General features: G+C 53.5%; 3 protein-coding genes and 1 long non-coding RNA gene across 15 annotated transcripts in view; 2 read left to right on the top strand and 2 right to left on the bottom strand.

Moving 5' to 3' along the window:
* Positions 1-11,443, top strand: part of SPEN (spen family transcriptional repressor) — a 51,934-nt gene extending 40,491 nt beyond the window's left edge. For 6 of the 9 annotated variants that reach the window (XM_085509758.1, XM_085509760.1, XM_085509753.1 and 3 more), the window contains 5 exons: positions 163-8,083; positions 8,577-8,990; positions 9,168-9,362; positions 9,638-9,796; positions 10,107-11,443. In XM_085509758.1, the coding sequence (XP_085365884.1) occupies positions 163-8,083; positions 8,577-8,990; positions 9,168-9,362; positions 9,638-9,796; positions 10,107-10,238 (8,821 nt within the window). In that variant the 3' untranslated portion in view covers positions 10,239-11,443. The remainder of the gene's footprint in view (positions 1-162; positions 8,084-8,576; positions 8,991-9,167; positions 9,363-9,637; positions 9,797-10,106) is intronic. The other 3 variants (XM_085509759.1, XM_085509754.1, XM_015882263.3) reach the window with 1 other exon arrangement.
* Positions 11,444-12,043: 600 nt separating this feature from the next.
* ZBTB17 (zinc finger and BTB domain containing 17) lies at positions 12,044-16,869 on the bottom strand. 2 transcript variants are annotated; one of them, XM_015882273.3, is made up of 16 exons: positions 16,780-16,869; positions 16,153-16,372; positions 15,840-16,049; positions 15,568-15,756; positions 15,298-15,489; positions 15,087-15,215; positions 14,673-14,911; positions 14,454-14,596; positions 14,021-14,321; positions 13,829-13,916; positions 13,480-13,596; positions 13,260-13,380; positions 13,045-13,175; positions 12,740-12,955; positions 12,528-12,617; positions 12,044-12,441 (listed from the first exon to the last, which is right to left on the bottom strand). In XM_015882273.3, the coding sequence occupies exons 3-16, from the start codon at positions 16,045-16,047 to the stop codon at positions 12,152-12,154; spliced, it is 2,454 nt and encodes an 817-aa protein (XP_015737759.2). In that variant the 5' UTR covers positions 16,048-16,049; positions 16,153-16,372; positions 16,780-16,869; the 3' UTR covers positions 12,044-12,151. The 2 variants fall into 2 exon arrangements, with proteins under 2 accessions (XP_015737759.2, XP_015737760.2); XM_015882274.3 differs by having other exon boundaries at positions 15,313-15,489.
* Positions 16,870-16,946: 77 nt separating this feature from the next.
* LOC146759886 (uncharacterized) lies at positions 16,947-19,188 on the top strand. 3 transcript variants are annotated; one of them, XR_014932138.1, is made up of 5 exons: positions 16,973-17,154; positions 17,272-17,402; positions 17,555-17,638; positions 17,718-17,875; positions 18,420-19,188. It is a non-coding gene; the product is annotated as an uncharacterized LOC146759886 (long non-coding RNA). The 3 variants fall into 3 exon arrangements; XR_014932139.1 differs by lacking the exon at positions 17,555-17,638 and having other exon boundaries at positions 16,970-17,154; positions 18,420-18,558; XR_014932137.1 differs by lacking the exons at positions 17,555-17,638; positions 17,718-17,875; positions 18,420-19,188 and having other exon boundaries at positions 16,947-17,154; positions 17,272-17,484.
* HSPB7 (heat shock protein family B (small) member 7) lies at positions 18,302-19,861 on the bottom strand. Its single transcript, XM_015882294.2, has 3 exons — positions 19,673-19,861; positions 19,371-19,504; positions 18,302-18,911 (listed from the first exon to the last, which is right to left on the bottom strand). Exons 1-3 carry the CDS (start codon positions 19,806-19,808, stop codon positions 18,726-18,728), a joined length of 456 nt encoding a protein of 151 aa, XP_015737780.2. The 5' UTR covers positions 19,809-19,861; the 3' UTR covers positions 18,302-18,725.
* Between the last annotated feature and the right edge of the window lie 142 nt (positions 19,862-20,003).

The following is a 20,003-nucleotide window of genomic DNA, read 5'->3' as shown; positions in this document are numbered from 1 at the left end:
ACAAAGCATTTAATCCACCGTGTACTGATTTATTGTTAAATCTCTGTGTGCAGTTGTGTACAGTTGCCTTAGTACACATATAAATTGCTGTAGACAAAGGTGGTAATGCAACACATTGGTTGAGAGGGAAAACTGACTGCCCTGTTTTTTTTGTATTTTTAGTAGGGATGAAAGAAGAGGATCTTACGAATATGCCCCTGATCGTACTTACTATGAGACTGTTAGGACTCCTGGGACCTACCCTGAAGATCCTCGTCGAGAATACCCAGCTCGAGGCAGAGAATTTTATGCAGAATGGGATCCTTACCAAGGAGACTACTATGACCCACGATACTACGATGACCCACGCGAGTACCGGGATTACAGGGGTGATCCCTATGAGCAAGACATAAGGGAGTACAGCTACAGACAACGGGAGAGAGAGAGGGAGAGGGAACGGTTTGAATCCGATCGTGACAGAGATCATGAGAGGAGACCAATTGAACGTAGCCAGAGTCCCACACACTCAAGGCGTCCACAGAGTCCTGGAGCATCTCCCTCACAATCAGAAAGGCTGCAGAGTGATTCAGAGAGGAGGATCTACAGCAGGTCATCGGATCGCAGTGGAAGCTGCAGCTCTCTGTCTCCTCCACGATACGACAAGCTTGACAAAGCCCGTGTAGAACGTTACACAAAGAATGAAAAAACAGAGAAAGACCGAGCTTTTGACCAGGAGAGAGCTGACAAAGACAAACGGTTGGTGAGGAAGGAGAAGCCAGAAAAACTAGAAAAGGAGAAAACAGATAAGCAAAAACGAAAAGCAAAAATCCATTCACCCAGCTCTCAGTCTTCTGAAACTGATCAAGAGAATGAGAGAGAGCCCAGCCCTGAAAAATTAAAGGGCAATAGCAAACAGAGTAAAGAGAGAGGTGACAAAGAAGGGACGGCTAAAAACCGTTTAGAGCTAATGCCTTGTGTAGTGTTGACCCGGGTGAAAGAAAAGGAAGGGAAGGTTATAGATCAGCCTACTTTGGAGAAACTGAGAGCAAAGCTTGATAACGACACTATGAAGTCACCACTTCTTGAACAGAAAACACAGACATCTCAAGCTGAGCAAACAAAGTCTGATCAGTCTAAACTGGAACCTGTCAGAACCAAGGTACAAAAAGAGAAAGCCCTTGCCAGTCACATAGAAGTGGTTGATAAAGAGGGAAAACTGAAACCCAAAAAGCACTTGAAGACAGAGCAGACTTCTGAGGGGGCAAATGCGGTAGATTTAGACAAGCTGGAAGCTCGTAAGAGACGTTTTGCTGATGCAAATCTGAAGCTTGACAGGCAAAAACTGGAAGCAAAAAGAGGCAGCCAAGATGAGGAAGATGCACGAGTAGCTTTGAAAAAACAGCTTGATGCAACGGCTTCGTCTAGAGAAGCTACATTGTTAAGGGAAGGAGAATTGGAGAGAAAGCCCCTGAGGAAGGAGATGCTTAAAAGGGAATCTAAAAAGATGAGACTGGAAAGACTTATTCCTGGTACTAGTCCCAAAGAAATTCAGGAGACTCTTAATGTTGGTGGGATTGGCATGCGTCCCACTCTAGATTTGCAGGCAAGGCTAATTGAGGCAGCTGATGAGCCAGTGGAAATTCAAGAGCTCCCTTCTAAAAAACTGAATCCAGTAAAATCCCAGCATAAACAAGCACAGTTACTTGATGATCATGGAACAGAGAGAGAAGACACAAAGAAGAATTACTCTGGTCTTCCAGAAGACACACCTGACCATAAGCTTGGCCAAGAGAAACCTCAGTCAGCTGAAACAGAGGAGAAAATTGGCATTGACATTGACCACACACAAAGTTATAGGAAGCAAATGGAGCAAAGTCGCAGGTTAAAACAGCAGTTGGAAATGGAGATTGCAAAATCTGAGAAGTTTGGCAGTCCAAAGAAAGATGTAGATGAGTATGAAAGACGGAGCTTGGTCCACGAGGTGGGAAAGCCTCCGCAGGATGTCACCGATGACTCTCCACCAAGTAAAAGGAAAAAAGCTGACCAGTTTGACTTTGAAATTAGCACTAAAAGAGAAAGAAACTACAGAAGTTCCCGTCAGGTGAGTGAAGACTCAGAAAGGACATCGTGTTCGCCTAGTATCAGACAATTCCCTTTCCATGAAGATGATGACACACTAGATTCTCCAAGGCTCATACCATTAAAGGAAACCAAAGAGTCACCTAAAATAGAAGAAAAAGGTCTTTCCTACTCCAATATGACAGTGAGGGAGGACTCCCTGAAATTCAATCCTTATGATTCCAGCAGAAGGGAGCAGATGGCCGAAATGGCCAAAATAAAACTGTCTGTCCTGAGTTCTGAAGATGACTCAAGTAGATGGGAATCACAAGTGAAGCAGGAGCCTGGCAGAGTTGATATTAGCTTTCCAAGCAGCATTGTCAAAAGAGATGGCATACGTAAACGGTCTGTACGAGACCTAGAACCTGGGGAGGTACCTTCGGATTCAGATGATGACAGTGAAAACAAACCCCATTCTCCAAAAGCCTCATCTTTGCTAGAGGGTTCCAGGTTATCTTTTTTATTGAGGGACAGAGAAGAGAAATTACGTGAAAGGGAGGAAAGACTGTCAAGTTCTTTAGAAAGAAACAAATTCTATTCTTTCGCATTGGACAAGACAATCACGCCAGACACAAAGGCCTTGCTTGAAAGAGCTAAATCCCTGTCTTCCTCCAGAGAAGAAAACTGGTCCTTTCTAGACTGGGATTCAAGATTTGCTAGTTTTAGAAATAATAAAGATAAAGAGAAGGTTGACTCAGCTCCTAGGCCTATTCCATCTTGGTATATGAAAAAGAAAAAAATCAGGACTGATTCAGAAGGTGGAAAACTGGATGATAAGAAAGAAGACCATAAAGAAGAAGAACAAGAGAGACAGGAACTGTTTGCTTCTCGTTTTTTGCATAGTTCAATCTTTGAACAGGACTCTAAGCGCCTGCAGCACTTAGAGAGAAAAGATGATGATCTTGACTTCATTTCTGGTAGATTGTATGGGAGACAGTCTTCCTCCGATGGGACTAACAGTGCAGCTGACTTGGTGCAAGAACCAGTTGTTCTTTTCCACAGTAGATTTATTGAACTAACACGAATGCAGCAAAAAGAAAAAGAGAAAGATCAGAAACCAAAAGAAGTGGAAAAACAGGAAGATAAGGAGAGTCGGCCCAAAACACCAGAGACAGTTCCTGATAGTAAAGAACCAGAACATAAAACTTCCTCAGTGGCTGGTCCCTCCTCTGTTGCTGCCCTACCACAGGAACCAACACCAGTTGCTTCTGAGAAGATAGTAGAAAAAATAGTAGTGGAAACAACTTCTGTAAAAGAAGAAAAACCATCCGAGCCTGTTTCTACAGCAGAGGAACAAAAGCCTTTTCCTGAACTTGCTGCTCCTGTCAAAATGGAACCACCTGAGCAGACTGAACCCCCACCAGTCAGTGAAGCCAGTAAAGATGTTCCTACAGCTGTGTTGGCAGAGGAAGATGCAGTGGCAACAGAACATCCTTCATACTTGGATACCAAGCCTCCTACTCCAGGAGCTTCGTTTTCCCAAGTGGACATCAGTGTAGACCCAGAGCCTGAGAGTGCTCAGTTGATTCCACCTCCAATGAAGCAAGTTCAGAAGTCTGAAGAGGCTGCTGAACCGAAGGAAGAGAATCCTCTGCCTCCTGCCAGCGCTGATGCTGGTGCAGGTCAAAAGGCTGAGGCAGCTGCTGAGGTCCTGCCTCCTGTTTCTGACAACGATATGGAAGTTGAACCTCCAGTTGTTGTAAAGGATAAAAAGTCTTACAAGAGTAAACGTTCCAAGACCCCTGTACAGTCAGCAGCAGCTAGCATCGCAGAAAAGCCTGTCACGAGGAAGAGTGAAAGAATCGACCGTGAAAAACTCAAAAGGTCGAGCTCTCCTCGAGGGGAAGTGCAGAAACTTTCTGAATTGAAAGTGGAAGCAGAGAAAGTTTCAAGGAATGCTGCTAAGTCCCCTAGTTCTGCTGCAGAGCCAGAAAACGTGGAGCCAAGTTTGCCCATGGGCCGAACGAGGCGCAGAAATGTCCGGTCAGTCTACGCTACCACAGGAGACAACGAGGGCCCATCTCCAGTGAAGGACTTTGTGGAGGTCACTAGATCCACCAGGAAGAGAGGGGAAAAGGAACCACAGGAAATGGTGACAACTGTTCCTACAACACCAAGAAGAGGAAGACCTCCCAAAACCCGGCGTAAGCCAGAGGAGGACATATCTCCTATAAAGACAGAGCCGGTTCAACAAGAAGTGGAGGAGACTGAAGCAAAAGAAGCTGCAGAAGCTCCTAAGCCTGTGGAGGGATGGAGGTCTCCTCGATCCCAGAAGCTGACACACAGTCACTCATCTGCTGCTACAGGCCAGCAGGGGAAGAAAGGGAAGACCGAATCAAAAGCTGATACCTCTGCTGAATCTGAAGATGCTGCTGAAAGAAGTGGTCAGGAATCAACTGTTAGTGACAACAGCAATAAAGCAAAAGCAACTGAGAAAGAGCTGGCAGCAAGCGAACAGAAACGTGATAGGAAAGAATTGGATGCAGAGAAGAATCAGCTAGAAATCGCCACTGTTGAGATGACAGAGAAGAAGCCAGTGCCAGAAAAGGTTACGAAATCCAAAAGGGGAAGGTACAAAAATACCAAAACTGTTGTAGATAAAGCATCAGTGTGTCTTAAAAATGTAGAAATACGCCTCAATGTGGACGAAGTCAAGGGCGCCTTGCGGCCAACTGAGGAAGAAGCGGAGCCTATGGCAATGTCACCAACAAAAATCAAAAGCCCACAGAAAGAGGACATGCTGCCACCCCACTTTGCTAAGAATGAGGTTGAAGATTCATTCCAGGAGACTGAAAAAGAGGTGTTGCGGGAGCCGAAGCAATCCCCTGAGGCTGCCCAATTAGCAAAACAGATTGAGCTCGAGCAGGCTGTGGAGCATATTGCAAAACTCACCGAAACACCTCCGTCGATTACTGCCTACAAGGAGCCAACAGCAGATGTGCATGAGGTTCGTCAGGAGGAGGAAGGAGACAAACCAGCCCACCAGGCCAGTGAAACAGAGCTGGCAGCAGCTATTGGATCCATCATCAATGATATTTCTGGGGAGACAGAAAGCTTTCCTGCACCCCCAACGTATCCCACTGAATCGGAAGCGGAAATCCCGTCTGAGCCAATGGTGTTACCGTCACCTCGTGAGGAAATGGAACCTGAAACTGATCAGGCAGTGAACAACATCCTCGAGGCAGAAGCTGCTGTCGAGGCCCCAGTGCAGCCAGTTGCGAGCTCTGCCCCACTGGCTGTAGAGACAGAGAGCAAAGACACAGAGGTCAGCTTCAGCGAGTCATCCAACTCTGCACAGGAGACTGAGACCCTGCAGGAGGCTGAAGTTGCACGGAAGGAAAAAGGCCGTCAGAAGGCCACACGGCAGAGACGCAAAAGGAGCACGGGCAGGAAGGGCGACATCGCCGAAGTCAATGCTTATGAGCCAGAGAGGGTACAGAGCAGGTCTCCTCCTGCCAACGAGATAAAGGCAAAACCTGAAGATGCCCTGAAGGAGGAAAAGCAACCTAAAGCTGCCGCTCAGGTGTCTATGGAGCCAAGTGCTGCTGACAGCAGCAAGGCTGCATCCTCAGAGATCATTGTGGATGTGCCTGAAGCCACTGCAGAGAGCAGTGCCTCTCCCAAAGCCCCTGCACCTGCTCCTCTGGACCTGCCAGCCCCGCTGGCTTCTGTTGATGAGGGGAGTCAGAGCAGCTTCAAGATACGGTCACCCATTGAGAACACACCCATCACACCACCCAGTGTCCCCAGTGCTGCTGTTCCCACCATTCCTTCGGCAGCTGTGGCCAAGCTGCCAGCCGCGGTGCCTGCTGCGATCGTCCCCCTTCACCCCGGTGCTGCCAAGGTGCCCGAGTGGATCGTAAGGCATGAAGAGCCTCGTGCCCACTCCACGCCACCACCCGCTCTCCCCCCCGACACAAAGGCCTCAGACATCGATACCAATTCGAGCACTTTGAGAAAGATACTCATGGAACCCAAGTATGTCTCGGCAACGAGCATAACCTCAACACATGTAACAACAACACATGTGGAGCCGGTGAGCGCACCCCGCTTGGAGGAGGCCCCTCTCCACCCTGTCGTAGAGGCCATCAAACCGGTTTCAGAGGAGAAGCCAGCCGTGCCCATCACAAACGCTTTGGACCCGCCAGTGGCCGAAGCACCCGTTTTCAGCGAGAAGGAAAAGATAAGTACTGTGATTGCCCCCAAAGCCACTTCTGTCATAAGCAGAATGCCCCACAGTGTCGACCTAGAGGAGGCTCCAAGGATTACCTTGGTGAAGCAAGCCCCCCAGACCCAGACATGTCTTGTTAATGCCCCGTCGCCTAAATTTAAGCAGAGGTCAAGCACAAATGACAACAGTAGGTTTCATCCAGGATCGATGTCCATCATTGAGGATCGGCCTGTAGAGACTGGCTCCAGCCCTGGGCTGCGGGTGAACACATCAGAAGGCGTTGTGCTGCTGAGTTACTCTGGACAGAAGACAGAAGGCCCGCAGCGAATTAGTGCAAAGATCAGCCAGATTCCCCCAGCCAGCGCTGTTGACATTGAATTCCAGCAGTCCGTGTCTAAGTCTCAGATCAAACAGGAACCTATCACACCATCGCAGCCGACACCAAAAGGCTCTCAGACCTCCACAGGCTATGGGACTGTTTCCACCCATTCTCCCTTGGTACTGGGAACGCAGCCGTACAATATGTCTCCTGTGATCTCCTCTGTCAAACAGGAGCGTGTTGCGTTGGAGAAGTCCGACTCAGCCCACCTGCCTGCCCAGCCCGCAGCTTCTCAGCCTGGTAAGGTTCTCACACAGACTGTCAACACTCCTCCTGTGCTTGTTGTGAATAAAAAACTGCCTGATCCAGCAGCTCTGAAAGTGGAGACCAAGACTCTGCAGCCCTCCAACCTGAGTCCTGGGGTCAGTCCTCATCACCCTTCCCTTTCTGGGAAGATGCATTCGGAAGCAAACCATGTCAGCTCGGGGCCCAGCACCCCAACAGACCGGGCCATTTCCCACCTGGCAGTCACCAAACAGGAGCCACACTCACCACGGACCAGCGGGCACTCGCCGTCACCGTTCCCACGCACGTGTCATCCTGGCAGCACGTCGTCCCCGGCTTTGTCAAGCAGCACCCCGGTCATGCTGGCACCAGGGATCCCCGTGCCTCAGTACATCTCCAGCATGCACCCCGAGCAGTCCGTCATCATGCCCCCGCACAGCGTCACGCAGACTGTGTCCCTGGGCCACCTGTCCCAAGGGGAGGTGAGGATGAACACCCCTCCCCTCTCCGGAATTTCTTATGGCATCCGCCCCGAAGCTCTTCACTCCCCCAGAGCCGCTCTGCAACCTCAGATAGAAATTAAACCTCAGCGATCCAGCACGCCTCAACCAGCACCGATACGAGACATTGTCATGCCCCCTCTGTCCTCTCAGCATCCCCCCGAGGAGGAGATGCACTACCACCACACCACAGTGTGCAGGGGGCCGGCTCCCGTGCAGCCTGACGTGCTGGTGATGCAGCCGGATTATCGCATGCACCCCACCAGCATCAGGCTGGAGCAGTACAACGTGCCGCGGGACGTGCGGATGATGATGCATCCCCACATGGCTGCTGTGGGCGAGCACCACTCAGAAAGCAGACAGTCCCGGACGCCTGAAGGGGCCGGGAAGACTCCGCCTGTTAGCAAGACCCCACAGCCTGGCAAAGAGACACCGAAATCCTCCGAAGGCAAGATGGCCCACTCTCCACACAGCGAGCCCCGGCTGCTCAGTGTCCCTTCCAGCAGCCAGCTCCCTGGCTTGCCGCTGACGCAGCCAGTGGTGGTGCCGCACGGTGTGCAGATCATGCACCCCACGGGCAGCTCCTTCCACGACTACCGCTCAGTGTATGGCGACATGAGGAATTACCACACTGCAGCACAGCTCGGACATCCGCAGTTCCCTGGCGCGTCGCCCATCGGGCTGCCTTCACGGAGCATGACCCCATCACAGGTGAGAAGTGAGGCTGTTCCTTCTGCCTGATATCATTGATGTTTGGGGCTTCAGTGGCCTCATTGCGGTTCTTTGTGATCAACAGCTGAGCCCAATTTAAGTTGGTTTCCAAAGTCATAGAGCTATTTCTGTTTGGGCAGTGGAAGTTGAATGCTGCTTAGCGTTAACAGACACAAAAGAAACTTTATGTGTAGTGCAAAGCTTCCATTGGTTTCTAGAGGCAGAGGTACTGGGGAGAAGAGCCAACATAAAGATGTTGAATGGGGCAGATGGGCTCCTTGTTGGGTGGGTGTTGGGGCTGAGGGTGGCCCTGTGGATCTGGGCAGTGGAGCAGGGCCTGGGGGGGCAGTTGGTATAGCAGCTGCACAGAGACATGTTCAAGTTATGCTGTGCCAGACTGATGGTGTCTCATCGGCCTTATTGGTGCATCAGCAAGCTCTGATATGCCTGTGGTCTAAAGCTTTTCCTTTTTCCCCCGTTGCCTCCTTCCCAGGGTCTCCCAGAGGGTGAACACTCACACCCCAGCCAGCCTGGGCGCAGCAAGACTCCTCAGATCTCCCAGGATCCCAAGGGCCCGCCGGCATCGGGGCCTGAACAGAGTCACCACCCCACTGTAAATAGGCATGCAGCACAGATAGACCCTCACGTCCACCTTCAGAGGGCACAAGCGGACACGGGCCAGACCTCCTACCCTTCGCCTGTTGCCATTTCCATGAAACAGGAGCTTCCGTCACCGCACCAAGCTCAGGCAGTTCCCAAGCAATCACTGTTCATCCCAACAACGTCAGGCCCTGGGGCACCACCAGGGCTGCCCCTCAACCGCCCCGAGCCCCAGGCTGCTCTGAAACAGGAGCCGTCTCCTCACCCTGTGTCACAGAGACCTGTGGATATGGTTCAGCTTCTCACGGTAAGCACCTTGCTGTCGTCTAACCCAAATCTAACACCTCCCATGGATGTATTGGAGGCAAACTCAGCTCAGATGGGATTTCCATCACAATTAAGACCCCTCCCAAGGAGAGAGAAGCACTCCTTGCAAGTTCACTTTGTTCACTCATCTTAAGGTTTCTTTTCCCTCTCCCTACAGAAATACCCGATCGTGTGGCAGGGCCTCTTGGCTCTAAAAAACGACACGGCTGCCGTTCAGCTTCACTTTGTCTCTGGAAACAACGTGCTGGCACACCGCTCCCTGCCTGCCCCCGAGGGAGGGCCGCCGCTGCGCATCGCTCAGCGCATGAGGCTGGAGGCCTCGCAGCTGGAGGGTGTCGCACGCAGGATGATGGTATGGGCTGCAGCCTTCCTTCTCACCTCACTTGGTTTGCATTTCTGTGGGGTTCTGGGAGCTGATTCGTTTGGAGGAGTGGGTATTTCCAGCTGGGAGAGCAGAGAGTTAAAGTCAACCAGTGTTCAGCTGTGGAACAACCAATGCTTGCTCCAACAGCTCTTTGGGGATCACCAAAGAGGATTTTCTGCTGGGGGCTTACAGATGGTGGGTGTGCATTAGGATCAGGCCTGCTCCAAGGAGACATTTGACTCAATGGCTGATTTTCTTTCCAGGTGGAAAGCGATTACTGCCTGCTCCTGGCCTTGCCTTGTGGACGAGACCAGGAAGATGTTGTGAATCAGACCGAGTCACTGAAGGCTGCGTTCATCAGCTACCTGCAGGCTAAACAAGCTGCAGGAATCATCAACGTTCCCAACCCTGGCTCTAATCAGGTATGGGCAAGGGGGAGCGGTGGAGCTTTGCAGGTGAACCAAATGAAAGCTGTGTGTGTGATGATGAACCTGCAGCCTTACAGCCCAGGTCGTCACTCAGGGTTATAGTTGTTGAAGTGCCTCATTTAATCACCAAAACAAACCCCCATTTACTGCTGCTGATACTCAGAGCAAAGCCGTTTTCCATCTCTTTTTCAACAATAGCTGATAACAAAACATCTCTTTGCTTTTCAAGACAAGAAGGTTGGGGTTGGGGGGTTCTCACCCAATGCGCTGCAGTCTCACCATGTTCCCTCTCCTCTCCCACCAGCCTGCCTACGTTCTGCAGATCTTCCCACCCTGTGAGTTCTCAGAAAGCCACCTGTCCCGCCTGGCCCCAGACCTCCTCGCCAGCATCTCCAACATCTCCCCTCACCTGATGATCGTCATCGCGTCGGTATGAGCTGCTGACTGCTGACTCTTTTGGGTTTGTTTGTTTGTTTTTTTCCAAGGCCCTGCAGCAAAAAAAAAAAAAAAACAACAACAGAAAAAAAAAAACCCACAAAAAAATTAAAAATCCCACAAAAAAGAAGAAAAAAAAAAAAAAAGAAATAAAAAATAGAGAGAAAGTAAAGAAATGAGAAAATGCTGCCAGCCTACCAGCCTCCTGCCCTAACAGGCCTCGATCAAACTGTCGCTGGGTAGCCGTCCTGCTACCTTGTATGTTTACATATTGCTTTAGCTTACGGACAACTGATGCACTCAACAGGCGGACTGGTATTGGGTTTCCGTGCCTCCTTTTGGGGAAAAAATAAAGGACGGCTTATTTTTTTTAACAAAAAGAAAATAAATAAAAAAGAACCTGAACTGCCTTTGCACTAAATTAGTGACTCGGACCTTTGCACAGTTGGAGACATGCTGTGACCTTCTTGGATGTCTTGACACACACGAACCGCGCGCCGTGGGCTGAAGGCAGAGACCTGGGAACGTCCTGCTGGATTCTGTGGGTCAAGGATCGTTTCACACGTTACCTTTTTTTGTTGCCGTTGTCGGTTTTGTTTCTCCGTCGTCCTTTTGTTTCTCTGGATGTGAACCTTCTTCCCCCCCCCTATTCCCTGCTGCAGCCCGTCTTCTCTTCACCCGCGATGTACAGTTTACACTGAAAAACAAAAAAGCAAAGCAAAACAAAAGGGAGAGCTTATTTTCCTTCCTGGTGGGATTATGCAGAACTCAGTGGGTGTGTGTGTATATATAAATATATATATAATATATATAAATATATATAATACTGACTTTAAAAAAAAAAAAAAAAAAGGAGAAAAAAAAAAAAGGAAAAAAAAAAAAAGAAATGGAAAAAAAAATCCCGAATCCCCACAACATCCATTTTTTTTTAATCTGTGCCAAAAATGTGTTTTCAGAGAAAATCTTATTTTCATACTCAGACTTTGTATTGTCACTCATTTGTAAGTGCGCTTCATTTAAACATGACCCCCCCCCTCCCCCTCGTCTCATTGAGCTGTGGAAGTGTTATACACTTGTACAAAGACTTTGGACCCTCCTTCCTCCCCCCCCTTAACACTTATTAATTTATGGAACTGGTTTTTTTCTCAGCGCAGTTTTGTTTTGTGTGTCCATTGGATTACAGACTTTATTAAAAAATACAAAACACCTCGCGCCCGCTGTGCTCCCTGCTCTGCTCCCTGCGGCCCTTCTTGGTGTTCCCTTGGGGGTCCTTAAAGGATGCTGCTGTTTGTCTTAGGAATGGGCATTTCTGCTTTGGATGAGAGCAAACCATCCATGCCCCGAGTGCTTCTGCACCATCCTACGCCGTCGTGCCTCTCTTGGTTTGGAAGCTGCTACTCTGAGTCCTTTAAACCTGCAGCTACATGGGCTGGTTTTGCTGTTTTACCCCCCAGCAGGGTTAGGGCTGCACCATCCCTCAGCACCCAGCATCACAATCACTGTCCCCAGCGCAGGGCTGTGGATGGGGAGCAACAGCCCCCACCTCCATCCTGCCCCTGGGCAGAGTAAAGCCCTCAGCCCCAACCTCATCATCCCTCGTGGACTGCAAAGGTGCAGGGACAGGGGCTGCTCCATGTGTGTCTATTACCCCATGCTCAACCCTGCTGCCCCCCTACTGCTGAGCAGCAGGAAGAGATGAGAAGAGGCCTGAACAGGGGAGCACCCAGCTGCACCTGTTTGCATCTATTTCAGTCCCTCCTTACCCCTGCAGCACCCGTCTGAAAGGCAGTGGATTCCACAGCAGGCTTTAGAAAATATTGCAATTTATTCCTTCTCTCTTTCCTTCCAGAAATACACTTTTTACACCATTTCCAAGCAGCTGACTTTAAATAAAGGCGAGGGGGAGCGGGTGGGTCACTCAGCGGGCGCCTGGCCCTCTCCAGCAAGGGGCACAGGGGCCAGGGGGGCAGCGGGGGCCTCTTGGGGGCTGTCGCGGGTGCGGAAAAGCAGCTCCGTGGCGGGGATGACCTGCTCGGTCTGCCAGGTGGCAGCAGCGGCCCCGTACTGCTGGTAAAAGTCCGTGTCAGCCTGGAACATGACGAGCGCCTGGGCCGTGTGGATGCGGACGTGCTGTGCCAGGCTGGTGGCATCCAGGAACTTCTCCCCACAGGAATCGCAGGCGTAAAGGATCTGAGTGTTGGGGTCTGCAAGGACAAAGCGGAGGCCCGGGGTGTTGAGGCAGCAGGGCAGGAGCCAGGTGAGCACAACGCCTGCGCCCTCCCCTCCTCACCTGCTTCCTGCACTTGTTTCACTGCTTTGGTGATCTCTGCTTTGAGCGCTTCAGTCTCATCTGCTGTCACTGCAGCTGCCACGGGGACAACTGGAAGAGAAGGGAGAGAAGTGATGCTGAGGGTGCTGCAAGGACACAAGGCCAGGCAAGACTCAGCCCGTAAGGGGTTCAACCCATAGCAAAGTGCCCCACGGCCAAAGCCCTGAGCTCACCTGTGAGCTGTGTGACAGCAGTGGCCGCCAGCGCCTCGGTGGCCAGTGTCACCATGTCATCTGAGGCCACCGTGACAATGTTGAGCTCGCTGCCATCCTCCGGCTCCAGGATCTTCATGCCCGCCTTGCCCTGGTGCACCGTCTTGACGTGGGAGCGCAGGTTGTCCACCCGATTAAAGCCACGGCCGCACTTGTCACAGAGGAACGGCTTCTCCCCTGGGGATGAGAGAGGAAGCAGGAGGTAAACCATGGGTAAACCGTGGGTAAATGCATGGGGCAGCCTGTGGAGCCCTGGGGGCACTCACCGGTGTGGATGATGATGTGTTTGGAGAGATCACCCACATTGACAAAGGCTTTATTGCAGACAGTGCACTTGTGAGGTCGGATGTTGTCGTGGTGCCGGATGTGGTTGGCCAGCTGGCTCGACTGCACGAACCTGGAGGGGACAGGGATGAGGATGCAGTGGTGGCACTGCCCCAGCACCGCTGTGTGCAAGGAGGGCACCATGGAGGACGCTCACCTCTTGCCGCAGCGCTCACAGACGTAGGGCTTCTCCCCTGTGTGCTGGCGCACGTGGGCGATGAGGGAGCTGGCTTGGGTGAACGCCTTCCCGCAGATCAGGCACTGGCACGGCTTCTCTCCTGGGGAGGCAGCAGGAGGGTTCAGCCACAAGGGGAACCAACATGGAACCCCTCAGCCCTCCAGGGAAAGGCAGCACGGAATCTGAGCTGTATCCCTACCTGTGTGGATGCGGACGTGCCGCTGCAGCGCCCCGGGGTCGGCAAACTGTCGCTGGCAGTGCACACAGACATAAGGCTTCTCCCCGCTGTGGATCCGGAGGTGCCGCTTCAGGTTGCCTGCGTGCAGCTGCATCTCAGACAGCAGCACGGGGACACCGGAGCATCCCCACATCCCTCCCTGTGCCGCATGCAGCAGGGACTCCACAATGGCTTGGAGAGATGGGAGGGTCACCTCTGTCCCGCAGATCAGCTCCTTTCAGGAGCAGCCCCAGGGTGTGAGGTTTAAACCCTTCTCTATCCCCCATGGCCAGTGGACACTCTGCTCTGGGAGCTCCCCACTCCCTGCTACCTGAGGTGGTGAACTGCTTGCCGCACTCCCGACACTTCAGGGGCCCATCCGCAATGTGAATCTTCAAGTGAGCTTTCAAGTTCCCCACCTGGGGACAAACATCAGGATGCAAAGAGCTCCCCACCATCCCCAGCAGCTCCTATGGTGGGCACTGAGCCATAACAGCTCCAGCCCTCCCTCCTCCCAGCTTACTTGGTTGAATTTCTTGTCGCAGTGGGGACATTTGTGCTCCTTGTCGGTGTCGTGGGTCTCCAGGTGCCGCATTTTGGAGGTGGGGTCAGAGAAGGAGCGCCCGCAGTAGTCGCACTGATAGGGCTTTTCCCCGCTGTGCACCAGTTGGTGCCGCTTGAGGTTGCCCGAGGTGGTGAAGAGCTTCCCGCAGTCGTCACAGCGGTACTTGGCCTCCCCCGTGTGCCGCTTCTTGTGCAGGTTCAGCAGGCTGATGAGGCGGTAGCTCTTCCCACACTCCTCACAGCCGTAGGGCTTCAGCGGGCTGCAAAGCACACAGGGCTGTCAGGTGAGGGGGGCAGGGAGGGAAGCAGCACAGCAAACCCCCACCAACCTCTGTCTCTGCTGCCACTGTCACAGCTCCAGCAGCCGAGCCAGGTGCCGGCTGTCACTATACCTGTGTGTCTTCTCATGGGCTTTGCAGGCAGCTGGGTCTGAGAAGGCTTTATTGCACTCCCTGCAGGAGAAAGGTTTCTCGCCGGTGTGGATGCGGATGTGCCGCTTGAAGTTCCCAGTGTGGGTGAACTCCTTTCCGCAGTCCTACGGGCAGAGAGTTGCGCAGTGATGCTGGCAGCACTGAGGAACAGAACCCCACCATGGCTGCAGCCGCCCTCACCTCACACTTGTGTGTGATGGAGCCGTAGGCTTTCGACTCGGTCCTGTCGCTGTAAGTACCCGAACGCAGCAGCCGCGTTTCACCCGAGTTCTCCTGTCCAGAGTCTGTGCTCCCTGATTCGTTATCCTCAGCATTTTCTCTGCTTTCTAATTTGGGTTGCGCTGCCTTGGCAATTTTAGCCTCCTCTTCACCCTCCGCCATCGCCTCCCCCTCTTCCTCTTTCCCTTCCAGCTCCATCTCTGCACGCGTTCAGAAAACAGGGACACAAAGGATCGAGAGCAGCATCAGAGACACAAAACCCATCTGCGCTTCCTAACTCTAAGCCCATGTTTAAGCTGATGCAGCTTAGACCCTGCCCCGCTCCTAGGAAGGGAAAACAGCCAAGTCCCCGCTGTTGTGCTCACCACAACCCACCTCTTGCCTCAGTGCTTGGATCATCACTGCCCTTCTCCTTGGGGCTGCTGTTGCCCACCTCACTCTCTGCTGGCTGCAGGCAGCTGGGGGATGTGGCAGCAGGGCCGGCTTCAGCAGCACTGTCTGCACCTACGAGCAGCAGAGAGTCTCAGCCACATGCAATAAGAAATGGGCAGCAGTACAGGCCATCTAGGGGGAGTTCAGACCTCACCTCCTGGCTGCTGACCTTCTGCAGGGCTTTCTTTGGCATCTGGTTGCTCTGCTGGCTCCTTGGGCTGTGCTGCTGTGACCACAGGCGCCTCTTCCTTCCCCTCCTGGCTGGGAGGAACTTGTTTTGGTTTGTCAGAATCCCCTTGTGTTACTTCTGCCGCTGCCTTGCCCTCAACAATCCCCTTCTCAGCCCCTACAAGGGAAGAAAACTACCTCATCGAGGCTCTGTGGCTTGCTGGCTGAGGCCAAGCAAGACATGAAAGCTACGTACCAAGCTCAGTGAGGAGCTCCCGGCTCTCTACGGGGCTTTCTGCCAGCACTGTGAGGGACTTGAGTGCATTGCAAGCATTGACGATCTCCCGCATCTGGAGGATCCCTGCCACAGCCAGCACATCTTCCACATTGTCAGGATTCAGGCTCAGCTTGGCCGTGTACATGAACTCCAAAACCTGCCCCAACCCTGCACAGGACACAGCACATGCTGCAGGCTCTCACCTGTGCCAGCCATCTGGCTGTGGGATTTCCAGAAGCCTCAGGTCCTACCTGCCACGTTGCTGATGTCGAGATGCACCACATCCTCCTTCTGGTCCACAAAGAGCATCCTGAAATACTCACTGCACGCCGCCAGCACGGCTTTGTGGGCCTTGAAGTTGATGCCATCCACCACGAAGGTACAGTCACACAGCAAACCCAGCTGCCGCAGCTGGTTCAGCTGCTCCAAGACCTGCCTGCTGTGCTGGGGGAAATCCATGGCTGCGGGCAGAAAGCAAAGGGGCACAGAATGAAGCCAGGAATCCTAAGAAGCTGAAGGTCAGCAGGGAGGTGGGATCCCTGCAGGCAGTGGGAGCTCATGTACTCGGTCAGGGCCGGGCAGGCCAGTTCAATGGGGGCAGCTGCTGCAAAGCTGCAAGTCACAAACGTGTTCCTTCAGCTGCTGAGCACTGGATGGTCGTGCAGCGTGACGAGGGAGCCTCCTCCTGTCTGCAGTCAGTCGTAGCAATGAGCTCACAGAGGTTTTCTGCCTTGGGTTTGTCCTGGTTGTATTCACCCCTTGGAGAGGAGCAGCAAAAGGAAACCTGCAGGGAGGTGCTATTAATGAGTTCAGTGCTTGGTTTGCTCAGCTGAGAAGTCAGAAAGACACCAACAAACCTCCTGGCCCCAAAACACAGCCAGAAACATCAATATCTGCATTGAGACCTGCCTAAAGCCCCACATATATACAGGAATATGGACATATAGAGACTCATTAAGCTCAGCAATGGAAGCTCAGCCCCGTTGGGTCCCTGCACACACACAGCGCTGCCTTGTCGCTCACACAGCACCAGGCCTCACCTCAGCGCTGGGTTCAAGCACAGTGGGCCTGCACCCCAAAAGCCAAGGCCTCATCCCAGCCCCGCCCCCAGACCGCCTCCAAGAGCCTCATAGCCCCCCACAGTCCCTCCTCGCAGCCCCCCCGTGCTCTCCCCCCCTCCCCAGCCCCTACCTGCCATGCCGGCCCCCCCTGCGGCCTCACATCCCCGCCCGTGACACGGCCCAGACAAAGGGCGCCGCCATCTTGACGCCGGGCGGAAGCGGCGTCGCCCCCTTCCCGCCCACTGCCGGCTGCACTGCGCATGCGCGCCCTGCTCTGGGGAGGGGGTCACGTGATCTGTTCCTCCCACCCTCGGCCCGGCGCCATGTTGGGGGGCGTTGGAATCGGGGTCGGTCGGTTCCTCCGGTGTTTATAAGGAGCAGCTGCTCAGCTTTGTGCCCTGTGTGTCCATGGGGCCGCTGTTCTTTCCTCTGGTGTCCATAAACCCGGGGATAAGGGTGAGCTGAGGCCGCCGTGATGGTGGCCCTGCAGGGAGCAGGCCCTGAGGTGCGCTCTGTGGGGTAAAGGCGCTGGGTTCACCATATTGAGTCCTGTGCTGAATGGACTGTGTGGGCTGAGTGTGTTGGTCATGTCCCCAATGACTTTCTGTGCTGGTTTCCATAGGAAAGGTGCAGGAATGGCCGCATGAGGAGCCGCCTCTTCTTCACGAGCTGCTGGTGAGGCCAGGACAGCCCTACAGACACGGCTGGACGCTGCCATACTCCTCATGTACTTGGTGCTTCCCACCTGCTGTGGTACAGCCAGCAATGAGCCGTCACAGGGCCCAGTTGGAGCCCTGAGCTGCCTTTCACTCCCTCCCCACCTTCCACCCCAAAACCAGGCAGCTTTGGGGGGGAAAACCCCTTTATTCCTCCGCTTTGATTCCATCTGTACCCCTCGCCACTAGATGGCACCGTGTGACTGCAGTGTAGATGCCAGGTACCATGGAGTGGCATTTTGGGGGCACATCCTGCTGCTCCCATCCCTGTAGGTGTGTGATTCCAACTCCCTGAGCTGCACTGGGCTCTTTATGAGCTGGTTTGATACTGTTTAAACGTTTTTCCTTGCAGCAAGGAGTCCACCAAGCCCTGCAGCAGCTCCTGCCTCACCCGAGGGGCTGAAATAAAAGCAGCACAAGGCACCAGCTAGATCCCTTTGAATGCCCTTGTAGCATTACAGGCATGTCACGAGCTGTTACGGGACAAGCCGACCTCACACCCGTGCCAAGGTAACATGAGCTGTGTGGTCGCTATAAACAGCCCCGTGCTGTGTTTGTACACATGGGGTGGCTTTGGGGAAGCGTTTGGTCCCACAAAGGAAGGAACACTGGGTTTGGCAGCCTCTCTGCCCCAGCCTGCTGCCGTCTAGGGCCTGGTGGTGGGCAAAAGAGGGTTTGGTGACCTTCCAGGTGGGCTGGCAGCCGAGCTGCTGAGGGAAGGGCTTAGAAATAGAGCGGCCAGGAAGAAGTGAGTCACTGGGACTGGAAATAAACAAGGAGGTGGGCATGGAGCGGGGATGCTGGGGCAGCTTCTTGTCTGCATCCAGGAGGGATGGTGGTCCCTGCTATTGAGGTACCCGTCAGGGCTGAACCTGCAGCTGCTCTGTCCCTTTATCTCAGTCCATTTGGGGAAGAAGCATCAGAAAAGCAAAAGAATGAAAGGAGGAGACAGCAGCTCTCAATAATCTCTCACAACCCAGTACAAGCTGTATATACAAAGAAAAGCTCCAGCGGAGGGTCGGGGAAGGGCTCACTCCTCGTATCCATCCTGCAGGCGAACCCGCAATCACCACCACGACTGCTATGGGACCTCCAGGTCTTCCTAATCCAGAATGGCAGCATCTGGAGCCTGCAGTCTCTCAGGGGGAGGTTCTGCAGTGAGGGATGCTTGGCTGTGTGCAGGTTTCACCCCTCATACCTCATAGGGAGCCTGCGGGGAGCGCTCCCATCCCCTCCATCCCAAACCAGTAGGGTGGCAGCCAGCTTGCCGGGGAGCAGACAGCTAGATACAGAAGGGAGCACCCCACACACTACCCATGGGGCAGGGGAAAAGCCCATCCCCAGCTCTGCCCCCAGCCCTTCAGATTTTGATCTCAGTCCTGAAGGTCTGCTGGACGTGCTCGCTGTGTTTGGCTGGCTGCCGTATGGCGCGGATGGTCAGTGTGCCGTCGTCCCCCAGTGAGGATGACACCGATGTGGGGTCCACATCCTCGGGCAGCTGGCACTTATGGGTGAAGGTGTTGATGACGGTGCCATCCGCGGCCAGCTGGGAAGGGGAAAAAGGGGCAATTTGAGGCTGTAAGAGGAAGAGGAGTGCTTTGTTCTTTGCCCTTGGGTGAGGCTGGCGGCGTCGCCTTGTGTGTGGTGTTAATATTTATAATCTCCTGTTGGTGGGATGTGAGTCACCTGGGGCTGGCAGCTGGGGGAACAAAGGTGCTGTTTGGGGGGCTGCCTTCTGGGGTGTTTGGATTTAAGGTGTGTGGGGACCTGGGAAAGAGCATGGGACACTGCAGCAAAAATAAAGGGCAAAAAAAATGAGGAAATGGTGACTTCAGTGCTCAATTGGTGATGGCTGGGACCAATTGAGTGGGGGTCTGGGGGGTGCCCGCATCCCCGGGGTGGTGTTGGGGTGGTGCTGTGGGGTGTTGGGGTGGTGCTGTGGGGTGTTGGGGTGGTGCTGTGGGGTGTTGGGGTGGTGCTGTGGGGTGCCTGAGGGCGTGCTCACCTTCTCAGCGTGCACCTCGATGTGGTTGTTGGAGGTGGTGACGATGATGTCCTCGGGGGCGAAGTCGCTGACATCCACTGTAAACTGGTAGGTGTTGCCCAGGGTCTTCACTTTGCCACTGGTGCCAGGCCGAGCTGCTGGGCAGCACAGGGGTCAGCTCATCCCCATCCCACCCCCCTAATAATTTCCTCCTAAAATACCTTAATTCCCCACAGCTCTGCATTGAATCCAAGCCCTCCACCCTCCTTGGGGTGACCTTGGAGTGCAACGAGACCCTCGGAGATCCCATTATAAGGACTTGCCTGGGAAACCCATCGGCTCTTGGGGCCTTGCGAAGCTCCCGAACAGCTCCATGGGGCAAGAGGGCGACGAGGAGCGGCTGTGGTGGTGGTGGAAGCTGTGCTCCGACCGGAAAGCTGAGGAGGATTTCAAGTTCATCCACTCCAGAGCAGGTCAAAGGGGCCAATGGCACCTCCTCACCCAGCGGCACCGGCTGTCTCCAGGGCGGCCACGGAGCTTATAAAGCCCCGTTTGGCTCTCGGCCACCTTCCAGACCTCTTGTAAAACCAGCTAAATTTAGGTCCTGCTACATCACTCTGGGCGCCGTGGAAATTTTTTCCTCTCTCCCCCCTT

The sequence above is a fragment of the Coturnix japonica genome, chromosome 9 (assembly GCF_054131305.1).
Source record: "Coturnix japonica strain WE chromosome 9, WE-NBRP24, whole genome shotgun sequence".
Classification (NCBI taxonomy): Eukaryota; Metazoa; Chordata; class Aves; order Galliformes; family Phasianidae; genus Coturnix; species Coturnix japonica.
Note: the sequence above shows the minus strand (reverse complement) of the source record. Positions and strands in the feature narration are given on the sequence as shown.

Excerpts from the sequence above, each read along its gene's own strand:
- ZBTB17 (XM_015882273.3), bottom strand. The coding sequence starts at position 16,047 with ATGGATTTCCCCCAGCACAGCAGGCAGGTCTTGGAGCAGCTGAACCAG. Across the intron at positions 13,917-14,020 it reads GCGACAAGAAATTCAACCAA|GTGGGGAACTTGAAAGCTCA; the intron begins GTAAGCTGGGAG and ends GTTTGTCCCCAG. Across the intron at positions 12,442-12,527 it reads GAAACAAGTGCAGGAAGCAG|ACCCCAACACTCAGATCCTT; the intron begins GTGAGGAGGGGA and ends TTGTCCTTGCAG.
- HSPB7 (XM_015882294.2), bottom strand. The coding sequence starts at position 19,808 with ATGAACTTGAAATCCTCCTCAGCTTTCCGGTCGGAGCACAGCTTCCAC. Across the intron at positions 19,505-19,672 it reads AGAGCCGATGGGTTTCCCAG|CTCGGCCTGGCACCAGTGGC; the intron begins GCAAGTCCTTAT and ends GCTGCCCAGCAG. Across the intron at positions 18,912-19,370 it reads TCGAGGTGCACGCTGAGAAG|CTGGCCGCGGATGGCACCGT; the intron begins GTGAGCACGCCC and ends TCCCCTTCCCAG.